Source organism: Agelaius tricolor, unplaced genomic scaffold, assembly GCF_023055355.1.
Source record: "Agelaius tricolor isolate 1412-34295 unplaced genomic scaffold, bAgeTri1.0.p SCAF_2, whole genome shotgun sequence".
Taxonomy (NCBI): domain Eukaryota; kingdom Metazoa; phylum Chordata; class Aves; order Passeriformes; family Icteridae; genus Agelaius; species Agelaius tricolor.
In genome coordinates, this window is record NW_027269262.1 from 44,948,975 (window position 1) to 44,975,415 (window position 26,441).

The 26,441-nt window shown below is 37.2% G+C and overlaps 1 protein-coding gene across 7 annotated transcripts in view; it reads right to left on the reverse strand.

Annotated features, from left to right (window-relative positions):
* The window catches only part of PTPRM (protein tyrosine phosphatase receptor type M), a 438,108-nt gene that overhangs the window by 193,787 nt on the left and 217,880 nt on the right, over window positions 1-26,441 (reverse strand). For all 7 annotated transcript variants that reach the window (XM_071417369.1, XM_071417357.1, XM_071417352.1 and 4 more), the window contains exons 8-11: window positions 18,897-19,205; window positions 15,676-15,785; window positions 13,187-13,388; window positions 9,394-9,496 (exon numbers count right to left, since the gene is read on the reverse strand). In XM_071417369.1, coding sequence (XP_071273470.1) covers window positions 9,394-9,496; window positions 13,187-13,388; window positions 15,676-15,785; window positions 18,897-19,205 — 724 coding nt within the window. The remainder of the gene's footprint in view (window positions 1-9,393; window positions 9,497-13,186; window positions 13,389-15,675; window positions 15,786-18,896; window positions 19,206-26,441) is intronic.

Sequence of the window (26,441 nt, forward strand, 5' to 3'; positions counted from 1 at the left end):
ATTCACCACTTCCTAGAGTTATATATATGGTCTCTGAACTAAAATTGCTCTTCTTCCCCTCTGAAGTTTATTCCTCGGATGCATTTTTAGAAAATAACCATTTCTTCTCTTGGCCTTAACTGGCTAGTTAAAAGACAAGTCAAGCTCTCTTGGTTCCTCCATATGTGACACAGGTTTTCCATGATCATTTATGCCAAAACACTCCACTGTTGTAGTGCCGGTACAGTGGTATTCCTTGGTAGATCAGAACAAGGCATAGGAGCTCACATGAGGTCCTGCCAGTGTCTTGTACAACGATGCTGATAGCCTGTCACCTTTGCTGGAAACCCCACCTGCTGAGTACAGTCTGTTTGCCTATTTCACACCCATGCTGTGTTTTGAAGATTCACAGTCATACTGTGAGCCATGCACACACACTTTCTTCTCCTCAGATATTTCCAAAAATGAGCCTCTATCTTACAACATGCATCCTTCTTATTAGCTCATAAAAGGCAAACTTTGGACCTCATCCTGAAAACTATTCAGTATTTTCTGTGCAACACTCCAACCCAGTGCTGCAGACAGGATTACTGTCCAATGGATCAAAATATTTTAGATCTATAAATAAAACAGGCACTGGGTCACTTCTCAGTTGATACTCAGTATGTCACTATACAGCACAGTGAACATGTACTTATATCACAGTCTCTGTTTCAGAGCTCTTATGAACCACTTAGAGATACAAATTTAATTCAAATACTTATGAAACAAAAGGAACTGAATCTTGAGAATCACAAAAAATAGAAAGTACACGGCATAGCTAGAGCACAGAAATATTGATATTCAACACTGCCAAGGCTTCAGCACTAGCAGGGGCCAAGCAGCCAGGGCTTCCAGTATGACCTGCAAGCCTGACCTGAGCGCTCATTGAGTCAAATGGGTGAACGAAGATCAAGGTGACATCATACTTTTCATTTGGGACACCTCCCTTTGGCATCTAGAATTTGAGAGGAAAAATACCGATGGGATTCAAACCTTCACAAAAACAAAGGAACTGAGGTAAGATGAAAAGTTAGAGTAATTTCACACGGACAAGGATACGGGAAGTGCACATATACATAATACACATTAAGGTCAACAGAGAAGGCTCCCAGAGAGAGCAATGGGTTATGCATGCCTGACAAATCCTAACCACAGTTTTACAGGAATTTAGAATGGGACACTCAGCACTGTGGCTACAACTAACATACATGTGATGCTGTCAGAAAATTACTTTGAAATGTCTCCACAAAATACATCCCCACATAATCCTGTTCCACAACCACCAGGGAAAAGGTAGCTGGCCCACATACCATGCCTTCAATCCTTCCACAGCACACAGCAAAATGAAAACAAATCCCTGGCACACTTCAGTAAGCACAGAGCAACAGCACCTCTTTCTTACATTTTCAAGGACTGCTCTGGTTGTTTTGCATTTGAACTTGGGTATATTTAAACTGAGTATTCCTTCAAAAATCAGGCAATGCAGTAATTTCCACTGATGTTCATAATTCCTTCACTGTGGTGAAGGAATTAAACACCTCCTTCTCTCAAGGCAAGCACCCAGAAGGACATTTGAGCCACCAACACACTCAGTGGGAGAAACATGCCTCTGCAACTCCAGTGGGCCACTCTGACATGAAAGTAGGATTGTACCTCTCACACTGTCTCTATGGGATGATCAGTGCTCCTAATAGAGGAACTTTCTAAACTCAGACAGAAGTAGATGCTTACATTTAAAGACCTAAAACACACTTTATTTGGGATTTTTACTGTACAGCTCTACATCTGCTTAAGATACAAGTTTCTGAGCTCTCTCAGGAGAGATGTGACATTCATACCAACTTTTTCCACAATAACCTAACAACTCCAGCAGATTTGCAGAAATCAGTGGCTGGGGTTAAATACTGTTTTCAAACTGAGAGGCTTTCACCACACTGCTCCCACAACCCAACCATCTGTACAGCATTACTGTGGTCTCCTGCTGAGGCTGGCCTACCATGAAAACACAAATACAAGAAAAATCAGAGAGCTAGGAGAGTGCACACGATGAAACCTGTCTAATCAAATGGAGACTCTCTTTCTTCTGTCCATTATTTTTGTTTTTATTTAAATACCATCTAAATTGTAACACACCAAAAGTTCCATAACAAAAAGACATGGACTTCAGGTCTCATGTTTGCCTGAGGGGAGCTTCAGGAACTTGGTACTTCTAGTCTGAGGTTTTTGCTGCTTTATTGGAAACATATGATACTTGAAAACAGGTCGGTGGCTCAGACTTGCTAACACCGAACTGCTTAAAATCCATCTAAGCTATTTATGCAGCACTGTCCTCCCTGTTAAATTACTGGAAAGGTCCCCAGCAGGGCTGTAGCACTAGCCAGCTACCACTCTCCCCAAAATCCCCAGACATGATAAGGGCCCATTCCCAAATGGCAATCTGTTAAGCAGTACAAGTGCCTGGGAGCTCTGCAGTATAAATATGGACTGGTTTCAGCCAGTTGGCCTCAGCACAAGAGAATGGTACTGGACACACAAATTTCACATAAATATGCACACCTGAAGTCTGAGCTCAAGTACATTAATCTGAGCACTGAGTAGCCATCCCTCTCAAAGGGATCATGCAAAAGCGATCCCGTTCTGTTCCTTGAATATTCAGAGATTGAGCTGTTCATTTTAGTAAGCAGATTTACGAAAAACATGTTTTATCAATTCTGACTTAAGTTAGCAATCCAGAGCCAGCAAAACAGGTGTGAGTTCCACGAGTTAATGATTCACTGGCTGAATTGTTGATGGACTTCAGCCTTCATGAGGGAGATGAGAAAAAAAACAGTGGATCTTCACAAAAAGATCTTAAAGAACTGGTAGAGATGAACTGGACTATCACGCTGTCCAAATGAGAGGTAAACAATATAGAGAAGACTAAGTCATAAGGGATTTTGCAAAGATATGGTCTCCACTGCAACCTACTTAAGGACAGCATGTAGAAGGAATGTGAAATGAACAGCAGAGCCTCCGAACAGTGCAGCATATTTTTAAGTTGTTAATTATAACCAAAATCTGTGAGAAAGTATTAGTGAGTTATGAAACTGAAATTAATCTCTTCACAGATATGGAATAATCTTTTTTCTCTTTTATTATTGAATTGCTCTAGCTTGCTTTACTTATTATGGATTATTTTCTATTAATTGCTAAATGACAGGTGTCATTACATGCTGAGTTCTCAGTAAGACAAATTAGTACTTGAAGAAATCAAGGATCAATACTCCTTTTTCCCAGGGACTATGTGAGAAGTCACAGTAAAAGGACCATGGAAATTTCTGAACAAGCTAACAGGACATGTGAAGCTGCACCATGCATGTCCAGGCAACAGGTACCATAAATTCTAGTTCAAGTCACAGTAAAAAAATCCAAGGACAAGTTCTACTGCATAAGAAAAAAGAATTACAGCATTTTTATAGCATAAGCAATTACTGCATTGTTCCCTCAATGAAACAGAAATTGACCCTTCTGCTGTAAATAATTATACTTGTTGCTATAAAGAAGGGACAATTATGGGCATTAATAAAATCCAATCCCTTCTCTACCACAGACATCCTCAAACAACTTTACTGGCTGCCTTACAGGTTATAAAACTATGATTTGGAAAGAGCTGACCCTACAGCACACAATTCAGGCCTTTATGTTTACAGACCCTTAAGCAATAGAAAGGCTGCTTGTAGCAAGCAAATTAAAGAGTTCCCTTCACGCTCTTTAGATCCTGCAGTCTCAAGTAATTTGAAAGGCTGTCTTTTGAACATGGCATTCCAGAATATTAGTGAGTTAGTAATGCTACTTAAACACATAGAGTTACATTATTTCATGATGCCCATTTCTTTATCATAAATACACCTAATATCCAGACTGTTTTATCTGTGAGCTCTTGGAAGGCCAGAGTTCACGTTTCATTTTATTGAGAAGCTTTCCAAATTCTGCTTATTAATGTACAGTTCTGATACTTCTCTGCTCAGCTGTGTCTACATGAGATTTTCTTTTTTTCTCATTACTGTTTTACCATGTAATGCCACTGGGAATAGAAGGAAATTACAAAAACATGCTAGCATTACATAATGTGCAAGGCAGGAATTGTGAGATGACATAGCTAGAAATGGAGATATTGCAATGTCTTTATTGGCATGTGCTGTTGCCATGTTTTTGCCTGCACAGAACACTAACATCTCTTATTGTGCCAATCAGCATTCTCCCATTTCAAAACTCATTTGATCACATATCCTGCATTTATAATTACACTCATGATGTCTGCCATCATAATTCATGCACAGTAGCTAATGCTGCACTCTTACTATGCAACATAGAAACTCTGACAGGAACTTTGAGAAGTGGATTTGAGGCCCAGGCCTGTGGCTACAACATACAAGAGCAATGCAAGTGTCTCATGGACTTTTCACAGTAATGGAAAATATCCTGAAACTTTGGTATTCAGAGTATTTGAAACCCTGCTGCTTTCTGAGTTTCGATGATATCTGCATGTGTTTCCAAACAGCCTGCCTGGCTTCCTAGTTTTGTTTTTGTGGTTTTCTTTTTATTTCTTGATTGCCAGTGAAACAATCAAGTCTGGTGATCTCCTGACTAAGTGAGTGATTTTTGTAAAGCCAGTACATTTCAAGAATAAAGGTAGGCAGTAGCTTTTTTGGGAGGCTCTCAGATTGGAGAATCCTGAAAAAGCTCTCTCAGGATTCAGACGACCCCATTTCTTCATATGGAAGTGGATGGACAGTGCTGCAAGACCTAAGTTATGTGGCACAAGAGTGCCAATGCCGGCTGCCAGCCTATAAGGAAGGGAGTGGACACAGTGACAGAGCAGAGGTGATGGCCAGACATGTGGAAGGCTGATCCTCACAGCACCAGTCATGCTGAAGGAAAGAGATGAGGCTCTAAGACAAATCCTCCTGCCCTGTAACGTGTATGGCAGGCGTGGGAAGGCAACTATGACCTCTGCTACACATGTAGCACGAGGTGGTTCCATGGGGAAGTGCTGCATTACATACAAGTCTTTGCATATAAGGTGACCCCCTGAGGTTAACTCACTCCATCCTTCTACTTTCAGTGGGGAGGAGCTGGGTGTCCTTTAAAAATTGTTACACTCTGAGTGCTGTTGAACTGGCTAAGCCACATACAGAATTAGGGACTCCTTGAACTTGGGCTGACAAAGGTTTCTTTACACCATTTCAATTTCCTGTGAACCATGCTGTTCCTATGCCAGGGACCATGTGCAGATCACCTTCATTCCAGCTGTGACACAATGAACCAAGACTTTACATGATGCCTTTAAAGGCCTGGATAAGCAATAAGAAATGTATATTTTTGTGAAATTTAGGCAATCTCATGTGTCCCTCTGTAGAGGTAGTAGGAAGGAGTGCATATCACTTTAGATAACCTATAGTTTGAAATTTCTATGGTAGTTTCCAGTTGTACTGCAAAATACTTATTACCTTATTATGGCCTTTTGAAGTGTAATAAATGCTACTTCTTCAAGGTAGAGAGATTAAAAGTATTTTTCAAAATTAAGCACTTCAAGTAGAGATGTTTGCTTTATTTTCCCAGTAGAGTTCTTATTTGTGCACTTAGAAGAAGCTGGGCACACAGGTGATAAAGGGCATGCATGGAGAGTACACAGATGGCATTCACTCTAGAATGCTTAGCTTTCAACTCACATAATTCAAAGTTTATTTGCTTCCTTCTGCAGGTTTTCTTTAAGATACTTTTAAATTATACTACCTGGCAATTGCTGCAATTCTCTCCCTCTCATCCTGTCTGGGCTTTGCAGCCCCAGATGCTGCTGGACTGACCCCATGTACTCAGAGCACACAGAGCAGGAAGTACTTTGGCGTCCCAAATGCCAAGTATTGCATCCCCAGGGATTTGTGAGCTGACACATTTGGTCATCCTGTTCTTTTATTTCAGACTGGAATAGGAAAGTACCAAATGTCTGTGGTCTCTGTAAGAGTAGAAAGGTTGGCTGAATGGGCCATTAAATGGCCCGAAGAATTTAATGGGGTAAATCCAGCTGAGCCAAACTCTGTAATAATGTAGTATGAAAAACAGATGATGAGGCAAAGTAGAGCCTGGATGCTCTTGCCTTTTTTCTGATCTATTTTGCTCTTTCCTGAGTCTGCTCCTCACATAGACTTGCTATCACCAGGTAGTTCCAGTGTTATCTGAGCCAAAATCTTTGGGATGTTTACTATTAAAGCTTTTTGAGGATGTGGCACAGAATAGGAGGAAGAGGGTGGTATGGGGACAACATTTTGCTGCTTATGTAAACAGATAAAAGAAGTGGAAACATTTGACCTTTATCGTGGCAAGACTGAATAGAAATAGGTGCAACAAAGAAAACTTCATTCTCCTGCTGAAGCTAAAACCTTGCAAGACAACTTTTTTCACAGGAGGTCACAAGAACCTTTCATAATGCAATGTGACAAACAATCTAAAGTTCTTTCTAACAGAGATGAATGTATAAATTGCACTAAATGCACACAGTAACTGAGCATTACAGCTATCATTCCTGTGTATGAGCCAGATTTTTGCAATAAATTAGCATTCCTTGGTTGAGTATATGGCATTGACCAATTTATACATTTGCAGAAAATTTGACCCCAGAGTCTTCTAAACTTTAGGCTAACTTGCCCTGGAGAAGTAAAATATACAAATGGTATTGACTTGGAAGAGTGAGTCCCCCCTCAACAGATGTTGAAAAGCCCTCATAGAAAATATATTTGCATTTGTATGCTTTTTATGCAAATTCTTCAAAACTTTACGGACTCTTAAATTCAAATATCTGAAAAAAGAGAGTATCTGCAATAAGACATATATTACACAATTTCCACAAAGGGATCATCTTAAATTAAACATTTTTTGTTTCATTTAAGCCTTGCAAATTACAATCATTCCAAAAGTCAAAATAGCTTAGCCAGCAGTTAAAGAAGTACATGCATTCATCATTACTGAACGCATTACTGCTTTAAACATATATAATTCCAAAATAATCTCCTTGAAACAAAGACAGCAACAACCATAAAACATGCTGGACCTGACACTGGAGACAAAGCAAGCAGTATTTGCTATATTAAAAATCTGACAAAATACATTTCAATCATGTCCAGTCCTATTCTAAAACAACCTGCAATGCAATTTGGCCTTCATGATTATTGTGTACTTAATCATTATAAACAGAGCTTTCTGAATATTTCTATAAAGTCTGTTTTTGTGAATCAACATGTAAGCAATCAGGATTGCACCTTCTCTCCTTTGATATTGTGCTGGTTGTGTGCAGCTTCTAAGTGGCATAAAATATCAGGATTTTTCCTATTTAAGAAGACAAAAAAAAATTTAATCACAGAAAAAAAGCTGGACTTCAGAATGACCTCAGGTATCAGCTTTGTTGACATGAATGGCAGAAATTTGTGCTCTCCTTTTCCATCTCAGGAATTGAAGAATTTTATGTGTCATGGTTGATGTGTTGATCAATAAAGTTACAACAGTCTTTTACACTGAAAGTTTAGAGCAGTTTCAGATATCTGCATTAACCAAGCTGGTAGCTGTAGCAGAATCAATATACAAGGCATCTTGCCTAGTGGTGTGGATAAATGAAGTATGACTAAACTTTCAACACCCAATGAATACAGATTAAGATGATAAAATCCATATGCAGAATGTGTTTTGCAAGCAGTGTGCTTGGGAGTGGAATGTACTATAAAATGCTAGAAGTAATAAGAAATCCCAAATTTCATTTTCACTCTGCTTCACTCAGCATTTACATGCTAAGTCTGCAGTCAGCCTTCATTTTATTTTAAGACCTATTGCAAAGGACCTTGGTAAATTTGCTGCTGTGTGTTCATCTGTCAGCTCTATAACTTCATGTCACTTTAAATCTCTCCTCCTCTTTCCCCAACCACTCATCCACATATTTAGCACACTTTCATCTCCTAATGAGCTCCTTTCTATTGTCAGTGAAGTTTCTGTTATGTCACTACTGCTAAGGAGCCAATCATCTTTCGTTCACGATGTAGATAAAAAGAATGAAACCATTTTTTTTATTAATAGCCTAATACGTTCATGTTTAAACAATGACTCCAACTTGTATCATTTTCATCCAGATGCTTGAATTCAGAAGGACTACACTACAGCTTTGTGAGACAAAGTCAGACAAACATCAAATAATTCTGTTTCTAATCTAACCTGCTAAATCAGTTTCATTAAATGAGCTCTAATATTTGCTGGTTTTTCTCTCAGGTGGTTCAGACTTTTGCTACATTTCATTTTTAAAAAGGTGTCTGAATGAAAAACTGCATAGCATTTCCAAAATGCAGGCCTATGTACATATAATGCATATAACTAGTAGTAAAAATTCCTAATTATATGAATTGTATGAATATTCTGAACAAACCCAAAGACCATTTGTTTTCATTCATGCATATACGAGCATACTAGATCTGTATTTCCCAGATGAACAGAAATCATCAAAAACTTCAGCATCAGGATGAAAATATATGATAGTCACTCAGTATAGATGGAAACACTTCCTACAGTAATGAAAGAATTAAGGAAGATACACAATTAGCCAAAAGGAAAAACATCCTATAGCTGTGAAAAATCTCTTTCTCATCTTTGTTTTTGTTTATTCAGAGTATTGAGCTCATTACTGGTTCTCATTTAAAATAATCTAACAATTTCTCTGTCTTCCTCACTGAAAATCAGGCATCCTTTATTCTAATCATAAAGAACTTACACAGTACCATGTATCTGGCAGGGAGATAAACCTCTGAAAATTGGAAATTCATTAATGGATACTATAAAACACTGAAGAATCCAAGATACTGGTTTTAAAGGTTGCTTGTTTAAATTATTTCTGCTATCATGGTCAAATAATGTAAATACTTTATGAATGTTACAGTACATACTGGTGCACACTGTTTAAATTGGCTAACTTACTAAGAGTTCACTACCTTAAATTTGTGAAGTAAACAAAAAGACTGAATATTAAAGACAGTAGCTCAGCATAAAAAATGTGATATGCCCTTGAACTTATAACACTGTAGTAAGCAATTACCTTAAAGAAGCCACCCACACAACAGAACTATGGCTTTGTTCCTTATCTTCAAAGAACGAGCCACTTGCATCTGGATCAAATCCTTTAAACAATACATGAACACTCAACATCAAAGCACTTTCCTTTTCTTCAGTTATTTAATTTAATTAGAGCTAATACAGACATGAATTTAGACACTGATTGCTGTGTAGAAAATCCCCAGAAATTATGTTCAAGAAATCAATCAATTTGGTTTTTAATTTCATAAAGAATTTCTCCCCCAGTACCTGACAGGAGCGCCTCTGCTCTGTGCAGGTTTCAGCAAGACTGTCACAGTGCTGTCAGTTTGATTCAAAGGTGTTTCAAGTTCATACGGTGGCATAGAGGGTGCTAGAATAAGAAAAGAGGCAAATAAAATCATTATTCCTGTATTTCTTCTTTCAAGAGCTTTATCTTTATTTGAATATGCAATTTTAAAGGCTTCTTCAAATACTAAGACTATACTACAAGTCTAAGATGCTTTCTGTTACAATGCAAGTGTGAGACAACTGTTAAATAGCTTCAGGAAAATAAACCCCAACAAATCCCAAATAAAGAAATACCAGCTCACTCCCAGTTTCAAGACAGGAAACAGATACTAGTGGGAGTAAGTTTGCAGAAACTATTGAGAATCCATGACTTGGAAATGAAAAGTTATCTTAAGAACAGCATCTGCAAATGTGCATGCTGAAGTGACTATTGCTTTTGAAACTGAGCCCAGCTTTCTCAGTATGACAGCTGTATCAGGATGTACTCTCATAATTTGTTTTTCCTGGAATTTTAAGTAGTGCTATAACTGTCTTGGGTCTATTGTCCACCAAGACAAGAGTTTATCTTAGTCTGAAGCCCCACTCAGCACTTTTGCAAACTGTCTTCATTGAAGATTTACAGTTGTGATTAAAACAAATTATGCCTCAGTTACTGCCTTTTACTGTTGCTTCTTTACTGCTATCAACTACTCACGTTTGTATCATTACATTGGAGGGAAGGCTACTCAGTTAATTGGTTATTTGACAGGCTGCCGTATCTTTATTGTTCACTTGTTAATGGTGATGCACAATTAACAGATCTAAAGGCTAGAAAAGCAAAAAGTGGTCATTCCAATGGTCTCCTCTGACTGCAGGAATAATGCAGGGCAATTAACTTCCCTAAACTACTTCCCATTTGAAATGCAAAACATGTTTGGTGGGGAAAAGACTTTCTCCTGAGAAGATTCTTCCAAAGATTCATTTAGTTCTTCTCAATTCATTCAGTTTCCTCTTATTGGGTACTTCGTGTGTACCATATCAATAGAGTGTATTATGCTCCACTTATAGATAGTATGAACCTCTAGGAAATTATTTTCCAGTGTATTTTCCCATCAATTTCATTCTTCCAGTACTATCTGCATCTACTTGAAAGGTAAAAGAATTTCTCTGTTTATCCACAGTGCTGTATATATCCAAGTAAGGATTGTGTTAAGAATTGCTCTGTACTCCACAATTCCTCAGACTGCTGTGAAAACATTAAAATCTTCATTGCTTTGCACTGCTATTCACCAGTTTTGAAATGTTTCACAAATAAAAAAAAAATAGTTTTCAAAAACCTCATTGTATGCTGAGAAGGTTTTATTCTGTTTACAATCCTCAATATAAGGCACAAACATTAAGACTAATCATTTTAAGTAATTTGGGTACCACTTAAGTCAGACTATCAAACACTACTTTAAAGGTTCAGGCATACTCTGCAGTTTTGAATATCCAGAACTTGTTCATATAATGTCCCATTCTCAACCTGACCATCCTGAAAACAAGAATGGACAGGAACTGCATCTACAAAAGCTGTATAAACTCTGATCATTTTTTGACTACTTCGTGCCCCTGTTGTACTGCCCGCATCTTAGCAAGTCTTTTGATTTTCCTAATATTTGAGTCGTAAGTCCCTACTTGCTCTCTTTACTAATTTTAGTGTCCCTATAAAGAGCAAGACTGTCTTCCTGTCCCAGAACGAGTTGTGGTTCTCCCAGTCATAACCTTAAGTCCTGGCTACTTTTTCTCTTCTCCATTTTTCCTTGACTACTTTAGGACTCTTCCTCGTCCACACTGCCTACATGTAAAGAAGGAACTTATTAATAAACAGAGAGAACAGGAAATATTCAAATATTCATGTAATAGTAAAATAAAACACAGTAACTATTTCCAGTACATAAGAGTACTATTCAAAACACTTGACAGGAAATTTAGAGGTTTTTATTCAGAAAAAAATGCAATCCAGAATTAGAGAGAGTAAAATGCAAAAATTGGTCAAATTGTGCCTAATATGTTCTAAAAAACAGTGAAACCTTTCATCCAGAAATGTTCAGAAGTTCTGTTTCACATCTGTCCAAAATGGAGATCACTGTCCACATGAAAGAGCCTCAAAGCTTTCCAGTGAGATAATGAGATCACAGCCAACAGCACTGCAAAGAGGGTTCCATATTCAACAGCTATAATGCTAGCCAAGACTTTTTAATTTTATTAAAAAATACACACTTTTTTATATTTTAAATTCATCAGAGAATGGTTTTAATTACTTATCAACAAGACATAAACATTTCTTGTTAGTACAGGAACTGAGGAAGCAATGAGAGAGTGGGGTGCAGACAAGACAGTTTGCAGAACCTCACCACATGGAGATTTGGAGGTTTGCCTCACCCTCAAGCACTCCTGTAATGCCTGTTCCCACTAGTGAATTTCTTTTGATGATATATCATTTTAGAAAACAACAATTTAAGATCTAGAACTATTCCCAAATGTCCAGATTCTCATCCATACTCAGTAGTTTCCATTTCTCATTCTAATAAGGGGTGTTCTCATCATCCAAACTCATAAAAAACTCATTTCTGCTGTGTCAGAAATTGATTTTTGACAGAGAAAATTTCTGCTTGGTATAGGAAAGGGGATGGAAAACAAACTCCATCTTTACTGATCAGTGTTGCTTTCATGTTCCATACAGAGTTAATTGTGTAACTTGAAAATTAACATTTTTGTTTCTCTACAAACAGCTGCATTGGCAATAACTTCCACCTAGCATTAACTGTCCTCTCCTATAATAAGATAGGAGAAATCATTCTATTTCTGATAAAAACTTGTCAATTTCTTCATTCCAGTGAGGACAGAAACTGAGGGATGGGGGAGAAGTACACAGAATGAGAGTAAAAGAAAAAGAAGATTTTGTACCCAAATTCTTTCTGGAAAGCCCAGTTGACCACAAATAGGTAGGGCAATTTTCTAGAAATATTATCATGGGGCCAGTTTGTCATTGAACTGCCAGTTTAATTGTGAAGAAGACCGTAGAGAAGTGAAGAATAAAGGGATTTCAACCGTAACTTTGCAAAACATTTTGTCATGAGTTACATAAGCATTTTGGAGGATGCAATAATATTCCATCCCCTCAATGAAGCGTTCCTCTGCCTCAAGGGAGGGCTTGAAATATTGGTCAAGGATCTGCAGAAGTGACAGAGTCATGCTGCTGTTATCTGAAAACCACCAGTCCTGATGTTCTTGTCTAATACAGTTTCGTATCCACTTCAGTCCCCATGCCTGTTAGAACACAGGCAGCCTGGCAGCTAACTACAGTTCCTAAGTGAGCTCGAGATGTACAGCATCTCTGCCCTACTCTCGATTGTTCATGGCTCATTAAGGAGATTTTCCAGCACTCTTACTGTTCTAATTTAGAATCATGTCAAGGCTGACTAAGCTCTGAATGAAACCCTCATCTTCAGGCCCAAAAAACCACTATGCTAAATGTTGCAACTGCAGCTGGCACTGGCTGCAAACACATAATTCACAGGGGTTTCTTGAGTGATACATTACAGTTGAGGACAGGAATTTCAAAATACTAGCTAATATTTAAGCACTTGGAAGTTCTTCAGGCATGGTAATACATGTCACTTTGACATCTTCAGGGATGAACATGTTCCTCCCCTTTTCAATTTGCTGCTTGTTAAATTCTAAAGAAGTAAACAACAAAAGAATCACCCAACTCATTATCATAAGGAAATAATATTCTTTGATCAAGTACCTGATATTTTAGTTGTGAACTGATTTGTTATTGGAGGTCCAAAGCCTTTAGCTGTGCTGGCTCTGATGGTGAAAGAGTAGGTAGTGCCAGGATACAGTCCGAAAAACAGGTAGTGCGTTTCATTTCCTAGCTTTGAGACTCGTCCACTTTGATTGGATAAATCTATTTCTGGGTCAAAGGAACTGACTGCCTTGTAGGTGATCTGCAAAAGAATAAGAAAGTTATAAACTGCCTTGAGCAGATGGACAGAGATTGCATCTTTATCCAGTAAACCCTTCTGATGTATGTGCTGTCAGACATTTTATGATAAGCTATCTTACTCTCTTATACTCTTCAAATCCCGAATCCCAGGAAGGGGCACAGGAACTGAGTTGTAACTTGTATGAGTTATTACTTTTAGAGATACAGAGACTTAGAGGCAGCTAGATTACAACTCTAAAGGATGAGTTCAGGCTTACGTTAATTCCTTCAAGATGCTGCCTTTAACAGTGTCACATTTTGAATTTATCTTAATGTTGGTTTTGATCAGCACCAGTAACAAAACCAATACAAACACGTAAAAACTGAGAAGTGACCAAGAGGGAGTGCAGCCCCCCATTTCCAGCTGACTTTACTATAATTACACTTTGCCCTGAATTAGGTTATCTTCAAAAGATGATAAGGGCAGCTTAAGGCAAATTTTTCAGAAATTGGGTAAAGCTTCTATTTCAGTCTGAAGCTTAGCTATTACAATTGCTAATTTGGATTTTTTCAGGTTATTATATTGTACCTAGGTCAGATTCTCATTTGGAGGGAAGAAAAGATAAGTGTTAAGTAATATATGCAATGTATATTGTATCCTCAGTTCCTTCTTTGATTCAAACAGTATTTTTAGTTTTCATTAGAAATGTTAATGTAAGTTCACAGTAAAACTTGATCCAGACTTCTTCTATTAATTACTGATTTCTATGCACTGTAATGAGAATTTAAAAATATGAAAACCATTTAAAAATATGAAAGCTATTAAAAAAATAGAAAAGTAAAAACGATTCACCCCTCCTTTTTGCTTTTAAAGTTTCATTTTCCTGAGGGTAATTCCAAAACTCTTATTATATAAAGTGATAATTAACATTCTTTTTACTAAACTTATTCAATATAATTTTAATTAAGAGGACCCATAATACAGTTCATAGACACATCCAAGTGTCGATGTTACACACCTTAAACACTTGAGATTTCCTAAAACCTCTGACCTAATGAAAATTGATTTTTATATGAGCCATCTAATATAACATCAATGAAGTGTTGAAAATTAGTAATAAAAACTTCCATAGTATTCAGATAAACCCCGACCTTGTTACAGTAGATACAGGCATATCCGCTACAAATCCTCAACCATAAACTCAACTCAAAGTACCTTAAAAATCACCCAACTAACCCTTCTAATTCTATCAGATGACAGAAGATTAAACAACCAACTGTCTGAACTTTTATCAGTAAAGAAATTAAAGTTAACATATTGCTCACATGAATCTCCCTATCTCAATACAGCTGATGGAGTCATGCGTGTGTATGCACTGCAGGATGAACTGCCTACTGCATACAGTGGGTGTACTCCTCAGCAATGGAATCAGGCATGCAGGCATGCTCCTAAGTAGACACCAGATCCACCACCGTGTGCTTCTATGCACATAAATCTAGCAACAGTAACAACATTAACACTTAATTAAAACATTTTGATCCCTGAACACAGGCAACTGTCGTGGTAGCTAGAAAGTTGTTAGCTTTACAAAAAATCAATTCATACTTTTTCATAACATTTTATCCTCTTACAATAAAGTAATTTTCAAAACAGTATCAATAGGTTACCATTCAATTTAACTTTTCTTTTACACTGTATTTAGGTGGGTTTTTTTAAACAAAGCATTTCAATACCAATTTTGTAGTAAGGTCAGGTAAGAAGCTTAACAGTGATTATTGTCTGACAGCTTAATCTGTGCAGTCTTTTGTCAATTTTTCTAAGAGGTATTCAGGCAGAGCTTCCACATGAGAAAAAGAAGTGATTTTTAGACATCTAACAACATACAATTTTGTTGAATTTGCATTTTAAAAAAGCTAGATTTTAAAAAAATATGCCTGCTTGTTTCTATTACAATAGGCTTCCTATAATGAGGCTTATCTAAATGTGACATTGACTGTAACCACTATCTATGTCTCTAATTTTTTAAGGTATTTGCTAAGACCTGTCTTTCAATCTTTTAAGTATTTGATCTAGAGTACTAGATAGAATGCTATATCATGGTTCTAGATACAGCAGGTTCTTAAAGTTGGTAACTTGAGGACATTCTGGGTCCTGCATAATTCACTCCTACACTGTATTTCATTTTAAATGGCTACTGTTTCTAAAATGAAGTTAATTTTACACAAACTGTAAAAACACATTAATTTTTTATGATTATGCATTTTGGAGAATCCAAACTAGACATAAAATGTGGAAAATTTCTAGATACCTCATACAAAGTAATCACACCATATGTTTGCGCTGGCTCCCTCCACTGAAGAAAAATCTTCTCTTCAAAGGTACTCCCTTGAATGGATTCAAGCGGCACAGCACTCGGGACTAACAGATTAAAAAAAAAGAACTGGTTTTAAGAAAAATCTCAGAAGGACATGCTCTGTTTAAATATTTGTACTGCTGAAGCATTAAAAACCATCCCACCGTAATTTCCCCAAAGACTGAAGCAAAGGCCAGGGTAGCTCAGGAGAAGAACGATTTATTTAACAATACAGTGCCATTATGTGTCACCCTCAGTGTAAAAACAAATTAGAGAGCATCACATATTTTCTGTAAAACCCTACTGATAATTTAAAAATAGGACAAATCAACTTTTTATAAGGTAGAATATACACAGGTAAACACAAGTAAACAAGTAAAATCTACTTATCAAGTGTTACTTCTCAAAGTAGAAAACATATTAAACATTCACATATGAAAATGGACAAGCATTGAATAAAAGGTATAGTTTCAGAGAAAAGTTATACAGGAAAGATGAGACACAGATTCCATTGAACAGCAATGCTCACTGACAGTAGGCCTGAAAACCTACAAGAGGATGGACATAAGAAAAGTATGAAATAGTCAAAGTAAAAATCTGACATTATTAATTTTTGTTGAAATCTCTTAATGTGGGAGAAAAGACCTGTGAAGAGTCAGGGATGTCAGAAGGTTCTGATGAAAAGTGTCCAAACTGCTCTCAGGTATCTACTTGTGTTTCCCATTTGTTTTGCAATTGTTGCCTTATCCCCAAGACAATGCAATTTTTAGAGGAGATGTGTAAAAAGCAAGTAGGCGTATGTCTGTGATTTTATTTTTTAACAACACTGGTAAAGTAATGCAAAAAAGACAAAAAGTCCTGAAAAATGCACACAGGACTGTTGTGAAGCAATAGGCATTATGGAGTTAGCACTTCAACACAAACTCCATATGAAAATCCAAGAGAAAGATTCACATAACATTTTCTACTTGCCACAGAAAGAAGGTGGAAGCCACTTGCTGCAGTGAAATAACTTCTCAGACCCCTTCCTAAGATTTACTCAAATGGTTAAGGAATAGAAAAATCTGCAAGCAAGACATTTGGTGACTCCTTTCTGTTGGCACTTCTGGTACAGAGCTTCCTCTGTATTTCTGCTACAGAACTTCCTACTGTTCCATGCTGCTGCTGTGGGAGTTTACAAGGTTTAAGGCTTTTTGATCACCTCTCCATAGCTCTCCAGAGAGCTCCTTGCTCTACCAAGTGGAAGCTCCAGGGACACAGATTCTGAACTGGCTTACAAGTCTTGTGTGCACAGTTAGGTGCGCGACACCTTTAGGGCAACCTTAATTCTGGGCACTAAACCTTGTTTCCAAGTAGGAGAACTGGCAAAAGTCATTTGGAATAATGAGATTAATGATTTATGTGTAAAGGATGAGGAATTGAATATAGCGTAAATAAGCTGGAAGTAGAGCAAAGCACTGTGATAACCTCTCAAATTACCTGAAGGTCAAAAACCCTGAGCAGCTGCGCCATACAGTGCAGGTTCAAACACTGGCAGAGCTCACCTAGAGATGTACTCAAACTCAACTGTACAAGGCCTTGAGCCATCTGCTATCACTTGATCTTCTGTGAGCAGAAGGTTGAACTAAATGAGCTCTGGAAGTCCCTTGCAACCAACAAGATTGTGTGATTTGAAAAATTAGGATGATTATTTGCGTCAGGATGTTGTTTAAGTTTCAGACTTATATACCTCGCTGAATGTGTACAATACACTAAAAGTTGTAATTTTTTTCAAGGTATTCTTTTAGACAGTGACACTGGTTTTTAATTAGTCCTGAAATAACATGAAGTTCCAGAGGAACAGGAACAAGAAATTTTAGATAAAATACATAAACATCCCAGACAACATTAAGCTCTTTAGCGTTGTCATCCTACAATTGAACTGAATTAAATTTAGAGCATGACAGCACAATTAATTCTAATTAAAGATTTCTTTTTGTTAGCTATGCTTTGCTGAAAATGTTGCATTAGTAACTATACATTCCTAAATAGTTTAATTTATTACCTCATATATTTTGATTAGAAATTAGTATGACATAAAACCAATACAGCATGTATTAAATAATTTAATAAGCTTAAATGACAGACTTCAAGTATTTATTATAAAAGGAGCTCATCACTGCTGAAGTTTTTACTAGAAGTATTTCCATCATGTTTTAAGGAAATCTATCATTGATCAGGAAGAAAATACAAATCCATTCCTGTTCAGATTTCAGAAGATAAAAATGGAAGGTAGACTGATATGTGATAAAAAACAATGCTGAGTCATTTGACAAGGTTCCTTTGAACTGTATGCATTTAAAAGAACCAAAGTCAAGTTCAAAAAAACTAAGGTACACTTGTAAGGGCTTATATATCAGCACAGAGTATTCTGGAAAGGTGAAGCTGATTCCCGGTTCATGACCAATTCAACAAGGAAGTCGCATTTTGGTATTGTAGCTAACAGAGCTGCAGTTAACTCTCTGCAAGTGTAATCAAAGCAATATCACAGAAGACTTGGGAGGAAGGTATAACCTTTTCATTCAACATTATTAGAGCATTGCAGAGACACATTACCCAATTCTGCTGTCTCTGTCTCAAAAAAGACATAAGCTAATTACATTATTTATTATTTATTATATTTATTAATAATCAAAATAGGCTATTTTTTTAAAAAAAAGAGATCTGAAAACCCCATGGGAGTTGAAAATTATTAAAAGGAAGGGAATATCTGTATATTTCAATGTCTGTATATGGAATATAGTGTCTGAATTAGCAACTAACAATGTCTAGTAGTTAGAAAGCCAAAGACAGAGAAACTGAAACTGCAAATCAAGAAAAACATCACTCAGTAGAGGAGCTTCCATGAGGATACTGCTGAAAATCACTCAGAATTTTTCCAAACCCATACTGAAACTTTAAAGAGGCAGAACTTAGCTCAAGCAGAAGCGACAAATCTAAGGACAAAATTATTAAACTATCGTGGGATGTTACACATTATGTGAAAGATCACTCTAATAATGGAGCTTTACTTTTCTAAAATTGGTGAGGCTGGTGGAATGTCTGTTACAAATTTTAGTGAAAGAAGAACATGCTCTTACATAGACAATTTGTACTATCAGGTCATGGACCATGTATATGTAAATACAAAAACTCACCATCTTCATCAGTTTGCACTACAAGTTCTTGGCTTTCTTTCCGTCCTTCGGGATTCATCAACACTAATTTGATGCTGACATTTGTGTATGGTGATAGGTTGGTAATTGTGTGCTGGGGATGGGAACTTTCTGTATCCCAGCTGACCTCCTCTCTCACTTGCTCCTGTCCTCCAGCCTGGTAGCGGTAATGGACTGTGAGGTTGTAGCGATGGCAACGTGTGACATTATATCCAAAGGGCTCCCAGCAGATGGTGATCTGCCTAGATTTGATCTCCACAACCTCCAGTCTTCGGGGCCCACGCATGGGATCTGCAAAATTACCAACACAATTCTGCTGTCATTACTTATTCATATTAGAATACTGACGTGAGAAATGAGTCGTACAGTTCTACAAGTAGCCCAGATGAGCAGAAACAGAAATCCATTGCTGCACAGAATCACAGTATGATAGAAGTATTATATTATTCCCCTCTGAAAAAGCAGGGGAAAATGGAGAAATGAGTGAGAAGTGTCTGCTGAAAAATGAAGGGCAAAAAGTTCTTATGATTCAACTCAAATTGCATGATACAGCTGAAATGACACTTTTTAACCTATTTGTTGCTCGCAAAAAGTAAGCATGTCCAATTTCTTTTGCACAAGTTATTTGTATTAACACTTTTAAAGCAAAAACCTGCACAAAACAGCTATCTAAAAAGAAAATGTAATTTCAGAGTAAACCCGCAAATATATGTTGATTTTCTTGCAGGACTGATTATACAAAGGCTAGATGGCTCTTCTTTAAGCTATTTCTTATTCATTTGTTTTCAAGTTACTGAATGCAATTACTCAATCTCTATTTGTCCAGGACAGTAACCTAATATTCCAATTTCTTTAAACTAGACCGTCACGTTTTTTCCACAGAAACATTAGCTGTTAATAGTGCAAATACCTCAATTTCTTATAGTGGTTTAGCAAAGATACAAAATAAACAAGATATTCTCCTGCATCTGCCCTTTTCTAGAGATCTCCCAGTTGAAAATGAGCCATCAATCAAAACTACGAAAATATATAAACAAGCACCAAAGATTGTCATTGATAAACTTAAATTTTCTTCAATACTACTGGTCACAGCAACTGAGATGGAAAAGTGAATTAAAATTTCCACCGTATTACAGCAAAGCCACTGAGCTGATACCCCCCATATTTTCAAAACACTGTCATTAACAGAGCTATTATACATACTTAGCAATAATCTGGGTTCTTTCATATTTGAGTCCTCAAAAAGATTAAAGACAATGTCAGGTTTTATCCACTGCTTCACTAGTTAAACACTTAGAAGACTTTTAATGAGTTAGAAGACTCTTATACGTAAACAAATTAATATGCATCTTCCTCCTTTTATGTTTATTAATCAACATGTCTTCACTAGGAATGTTCTAAACAATTTACACAGGATTTCATCTTTTTACTTTTTAACATAATCCCTGCATGTTTGAAATATTTGTTCAAAGATGTTATTCATCTTAACTCCTTGAAGAAAAGGTGTTAAGAAATTGCTTGTTCTAACATCTACAAAGCAGGTTATTTTTTCCCCCTTTTAAATCATCCAGCTGCTTTTCATTTTTTTAAAATTAATTTTCACTGTCAAACAATGTTGATAATCAGTATAGAATATATGGCAATTGGTGAAAAAATGGAAAACCAAACCAAATACTAATCCTGGTCTCCTTCCTAGTGACTTGACTGAGAGGCAAAAATGTCCCCACTAAGGATAAATCGCTATTGACCCATTTATCTGCTGTCATGCTCAGGCATCCCAGCTAAGAATTCTGGCATCTGGGGGCTTTGCCACATTTCTATTGCTACACCCACTAAAATTAACATGAAGTAAACCTCAAGGACTGGCATACGGACTCAGTAACTTCCTGAACATTTACTTCTGTGTAATTCAGACATAAACTTAATGGAAAATGAGTTTTCCTGTTTTATTTTTTAATTTCATTCCAGCTTCTAAGAATTTCTTGTTTCTTGTTTCTTCTTTGAGATGATGAATAGCAAAGGACATTTGAGAGGTATTGTGTAACTGTAATTGTATCTGAATGGGCTAAATAGAAATAAAAACCAAAAAAAGTTGAGGTGACCCTGACATACAACATTAAACAACTGAACAAAGCTCCTGGCTGCAAGAATATGGAACAGCCTGCTTAGTTCCACAGTGGGCACATCAGAAAATTCACAGGGGAGTTGAGAAATCATTTTATTAGAGACATAAACCTAATTCATAGCATTTCAGAAGAGAAATTGAGTGGCTGTACAAAATACCTGGATCAAAACCTATCCAAGATTTCTGCCCAGGAGGAAGGTATTCTTATGTCATGTTACCTTAATAAAAAGTACAAGTTAGCCCTCTAGTTAAATCTATGAGAATGACAGATACATTTTCACCTCCAACAAAAGAGACAAGGGAAAGAAGAGTTTAGATTTTAAAAGATAGAGACAATACAGCGTCCCTTGATATTCAAAGGACAAAACTCATCACACAAGGCAATAACCTGGTTGTTTTAGCTCCTGACTTGGTAACCCATAGCATCAGACAGGTACACAGCTCATACATAGTTTTCCTAACATTGTTTCAGAGATTTTCCAACTAATAGGGCCCTAATGAACCCTGTCATTAATAAGTGCTTTAACAGCCCTACTTTTAACTAGATAAAAAGAAGGCTAAGGTAACAATGGAATTTTGGGATTAAAAAAGCCATGTGGTTCAAAAGAGCCCTGAAAAATAGCAGTTAGTGCAACAAAAGCTAGAAAACTAAGTTTCCATTTGATCAATTTAGCAACTAAATTGAATTTCTCTGGTGGTACCACTGTATACAACAGAGGAAATATTTCACAGAATAGACTCACACAATCATCAAGGTTGGAAGAGATCTTTAACATCATGAAGTCCACCTGTCAATACAGCACTGTCACTGTAACCCCTAAACCACTAAACCACCACACCCAATGCTAGATCCAGATTCCTCTTGAGCACCTCTAAGGACTGTCACTCCCAACACCTCCCTTGGCAACCTATTCTGATGCCTGACCACCCTAACTGTGAAAAAAAAAAAAATCTGATTATCTATCTATCTATCTATCTATCTATCTATCTATCTGTCTGTCTGTCTATCTTTAATGTAATATGGGTCTGAGAGCACAGTACATCATTTCTAATATACTGGAAGGTATATGCTCTTCATCAGGAAGGACACAGGCTACTTGGAGAAAGGAAACTGCTAAGCAGCACTAAAAGAATGACAGCTAATGACGGTGATTTAGAAGAGAAAGCTGAATTAATTACTAGGGCATGATGAATTCATTTAGTTGATTTTATTTTCTGAAGGATTTATCACTTTCCCAATTTTGGTCAAGTTGGTGAGTTCCCAACTGTAAGTGAAGAAGTAGGCATCCTTCAGGGATGCTGCTATTGTGCTCAGGAGACTTGCAGTAACTATCCCTGTGGAGTGGAAGGCTGTCAACCCAGCAATGGTCTGTTGTTACCTTGCACCAGCTACACAGAGAAGTGTCCTTTCACAGTGCTGCTGATCACAGCTGAAATCACACATTTCAGAGCAGAAGAATAAGGAGTTCAACAACCACACCAACTGTATTATATACAACATATGTACTTCATAGCATGAGTGCTATTTGCTAAGCCTTTGCCTCCTCCTTACTTGGCAAATGCCCACCTGCAGAGGTTACACAGCCAGATCTCTCCACCCACTGCAGTTTTCTAAGTGAACCGAGCCTCTGCTACTCCTTGCTACTCCAGCTATTTTCTTATGCCTTACTGGTACAAATCATGAGGCAAATGGGGAAAATGAGGCCGCCCGATTCGTAAGGGAAGAGGTTTTCTTCCCAAAGGAGCACACTGCTTGTCAGGCCTGAAGCTTAGCCAGCTACTTCTTTACCCATTCCCCTGCTGGTGCCTGCAGCATTTTTCATACTGCTCTCCTGCCAGGTTCAGCAGGGAATCAGGCAGTGAATTCTGACAGTTGCAGCTCTGACCTGAGGGACCAGCAAGCCTGGTTCTAGCCCCTGGCACTTTAGCATCCCATTTAATCGGTGATCTTGGCTCCTTCTCTGCTCCACTCTGTTTTCCTGAGAATACGGAACACAGACTGACAGACAGGATCAATTTCCACTGCAGCTGCAATTCACAGCTCATTTCTCTGGAACTTCACTCTTTACCTTTTACCACAAGTACAATGCTTTTTCAGAAACTCAATTTCAGCATCACAGAGACATTTAGGTGTATTCTTAGCATCCTGTCATTGATCATCAAAACTTGTGTTTAAGACGAAAATTCAAGACTGGAAGTTTTGTCTTTTCATCACAGCCTGCACAGACCTACTGAGATAAGAACAAGAAAGGAATGGTGATTTTCTGCCACTCCATGGTACTTCAGTACTTCATGTGGTCTGTGTTAGATACTATTTAAAAGGCACCTAAAAATAGGAATTAAGAATTTATTTCTTGTCCAGGCAAATTATTACTGGAGTTTAGCCATGCAACAACTCTCAAGACTGAAATTTCAGATCAGACTCTATTGTCCTTCCACAGGAAGTATGGGATAGATAGAACAGGAAAATAAACAAATATATGATGAGAACTGAATATTTAAGATATTGTCCACAAAACAGCTTTTTAAAATATAGTAGGTAATTAATGATAATTAAAAGTAAAGGCTTCACAGATTGCCTAAGCAGTATTTTTCAAATCACTTAACATCTTTTCACATCAATTCCCTCTGAGTAAAGTGGGAGCCACTGTACACTAGCATCATATCTGTAACTTGTACATTACAGTGGTGGAGACCACCTACAGGGGAACAGAAAACATGGCTTGTGAGCCAGCTGCTATCAAAGCAGCAACATTTGGTTTGTTTCTAGAAAACAAATCTCTGTGTTTGTCTACAACTACAGTCAATGCCAAACAAGAATATAGGTGAAATAATTTACTTGTTTGGCTTGTCCTCATTTGATTTGAAATCTAATCTACACATGACTAACAATTTGAGGCTGTTTGCAAACTTGGTAAGACAGTGCTGTAAAAGATCACATTCATCTGCGATGGTGTGATTTTTACATTGTTATTCTTCTTCATCTGAGTTCTTCAACAACGGATTGAAGTTCAAAAAGAGCTCTTTGCTCCAAATGCCACATGATTTATCTGATCTGATAACAGATCAGGGTTTTTCAAATTCCAGTTTGCCAAAAACTGCAGAATGCAGTTGACGAAAGAAACGATGAGCAAGATTTTGGGTGGTGCAATTTCACAGTTTTTTAGCACATTTTTATTTCAGTCAGATTTGCTAATACAAAGAACTGCTTTGTAGTTAGGATTAAGGGAAGAAAAAGAACACTTTAACCACATGATTTTTCATACTGTCCATTATTTGAGTTATAAAAGAAAGTATTCAAACAAAAAGAGGGCAAACAAAGAAACAAAGGGACAAATGACTCACAAACAGAATCAAAATCCTAATATGATGATGGTGGTGTGATTGTACTGCCTAGTTCCACTACTTTAAAATGAAAACAAAGACTAAGCTGCCAGTGTGCACAAAACTGTTGAAGATCCAGAAACAACGTTTGAGTTAAAAGCAGCACATTAGAGATTGGTCATTTTACTCATCTAAGAGCACAGCATGTTCAGGAAACAGCCAAAAATGTTAAAAACCAGAACAGAATAATTGCAAATTTGTGAAACAGTGGTGTCATATGAAATATCTCTACTTGCTCTTGTGGAGCAAGACTGATAGCAACAGTCACTAAGGTTATTCAGGTAAACGCAGAAGACCGAAGAAGATACCCAGCATCTCCTGGAAAGATTCCAAATCATTGCATTTAAAATTCTTACCAATATTTCATAATACTAACTGATAACATTTCCAAAAGAATATGTTTCTACTTCTACAAAACCAGATGCCTCCTGCAGAAAAGCAGCACTTCTATCAGTCCCTGACACTTTAAAAAATGTTGGGATGCAAGACCTGCAGGGTTTCAGCACTAACGAAAGAAAGAACAATGAGACAGCAAAACTGAAATGGTAGTCACCTGCAATGCCACAGAGGAAGGAATATCAGGTTTTCTTACATATATAAAATATATAAGAAAAAGCTAGACTATGAACGTTTGTGCCAATTCTGGGCAAAATGGCTTCTTTTTCACTGTATTATTTTTAGAAAGATTTTCTTTTTCTTGATTATATTCTTTCAATGATATTATTTTGTCTTCCACAGTCACAATGCCAGTGAAAGAAGATGAACAGAAGGATGTACATACTCTAAAGTCAGTGTACTAGCTTTGAGCAGTAGCCTCTGGGGATCCTTTTGCGCCCTCATTATTGCAGACTTAAGAGCACTGAGAAGCAGGCATAAGCCTCCTGGCACACATTTCCCTCAGCACCTTTACTTTCATGATCAGCATCCACAGTGCCACAATGGTCAGAGAGAAGGTATCAACAGGACTACACTGAAGTAAAAAAAATATCTCAGTGCACCTGCTACCACAGATAGTTTTCTTTCTCTGGACTAAAACACTTCCCATCATCTGAGAACTGGAAGATTCACCTATGGAGCACGTACCTACGCTCAGCCTCTATTTCCTGGTCAAGATGCCAACAGCCTACCAGCTGAAAGAGTAAAGCCAGCATCTCCCAAACTGCCATGCTGCCACAATATTACAGCTAATACCATTCTTCTTCAGCATGGAACCAGGTGCTTCCACTGATTTTATTATATACTTTAAGTAATGTGTAGGTAAACCTTATGTATGTGTATCAGGCATGACAAAAGCATGTTCTCTCAGTTTATATCCAAAGAAACTCAAACTCAGAAGAAATTGAATTGCCTGCTGAAGGTTGCAGTTCATCAGTAAAAGCCATGCAATCCTAGCTCTCAGTCTCATTTCTAACCCATTAGAACACAACACTAGAACATGCTTTTTTTCCTCTGTACTTTGTGGCCAAAAGAAGTTAGTTCCAAAATGTGAGCTCAGAAAACAATAAAATGCTCACAACAACCAAATGAATAGGCCATGTTCTTATAGTAAGCCAGCTTGAATCCTCACTCACTTCACAAATTCAAATGTGAGATGTAGTAGAAATCTACTTTTACCAGGAAGGATCCTAAATACTAGCATCACATCATCACTAAGAGAATTTTTTTTCTGCACTATTTCTAGATGAAACACAAGCTAAGATATAGGAATTGTTGGGAGAGAGCCATAATATTTAGCAAACTATAGAAGATTAATGGAGAGCAAACTCTAGTAAGTATCTAAGGCATCAGCTCACTGCTTACAAAAAGTAAGTGTAGCTGTTCCTTGAAACCAGATCAGGAATTTGGTTTAAGCTTTTAGTAATATATTATTACAAGCACTTGACACAGAAACATGAATGAATGATAAAATCATGCATGAGAAATTTTCTTAACTTTTTATCTCTTTTCCACTTCATGGCTACACATATTCTATAAGGGCTATGTCTTCAGGCTGACATTCACAGTAGCAAAATATATTG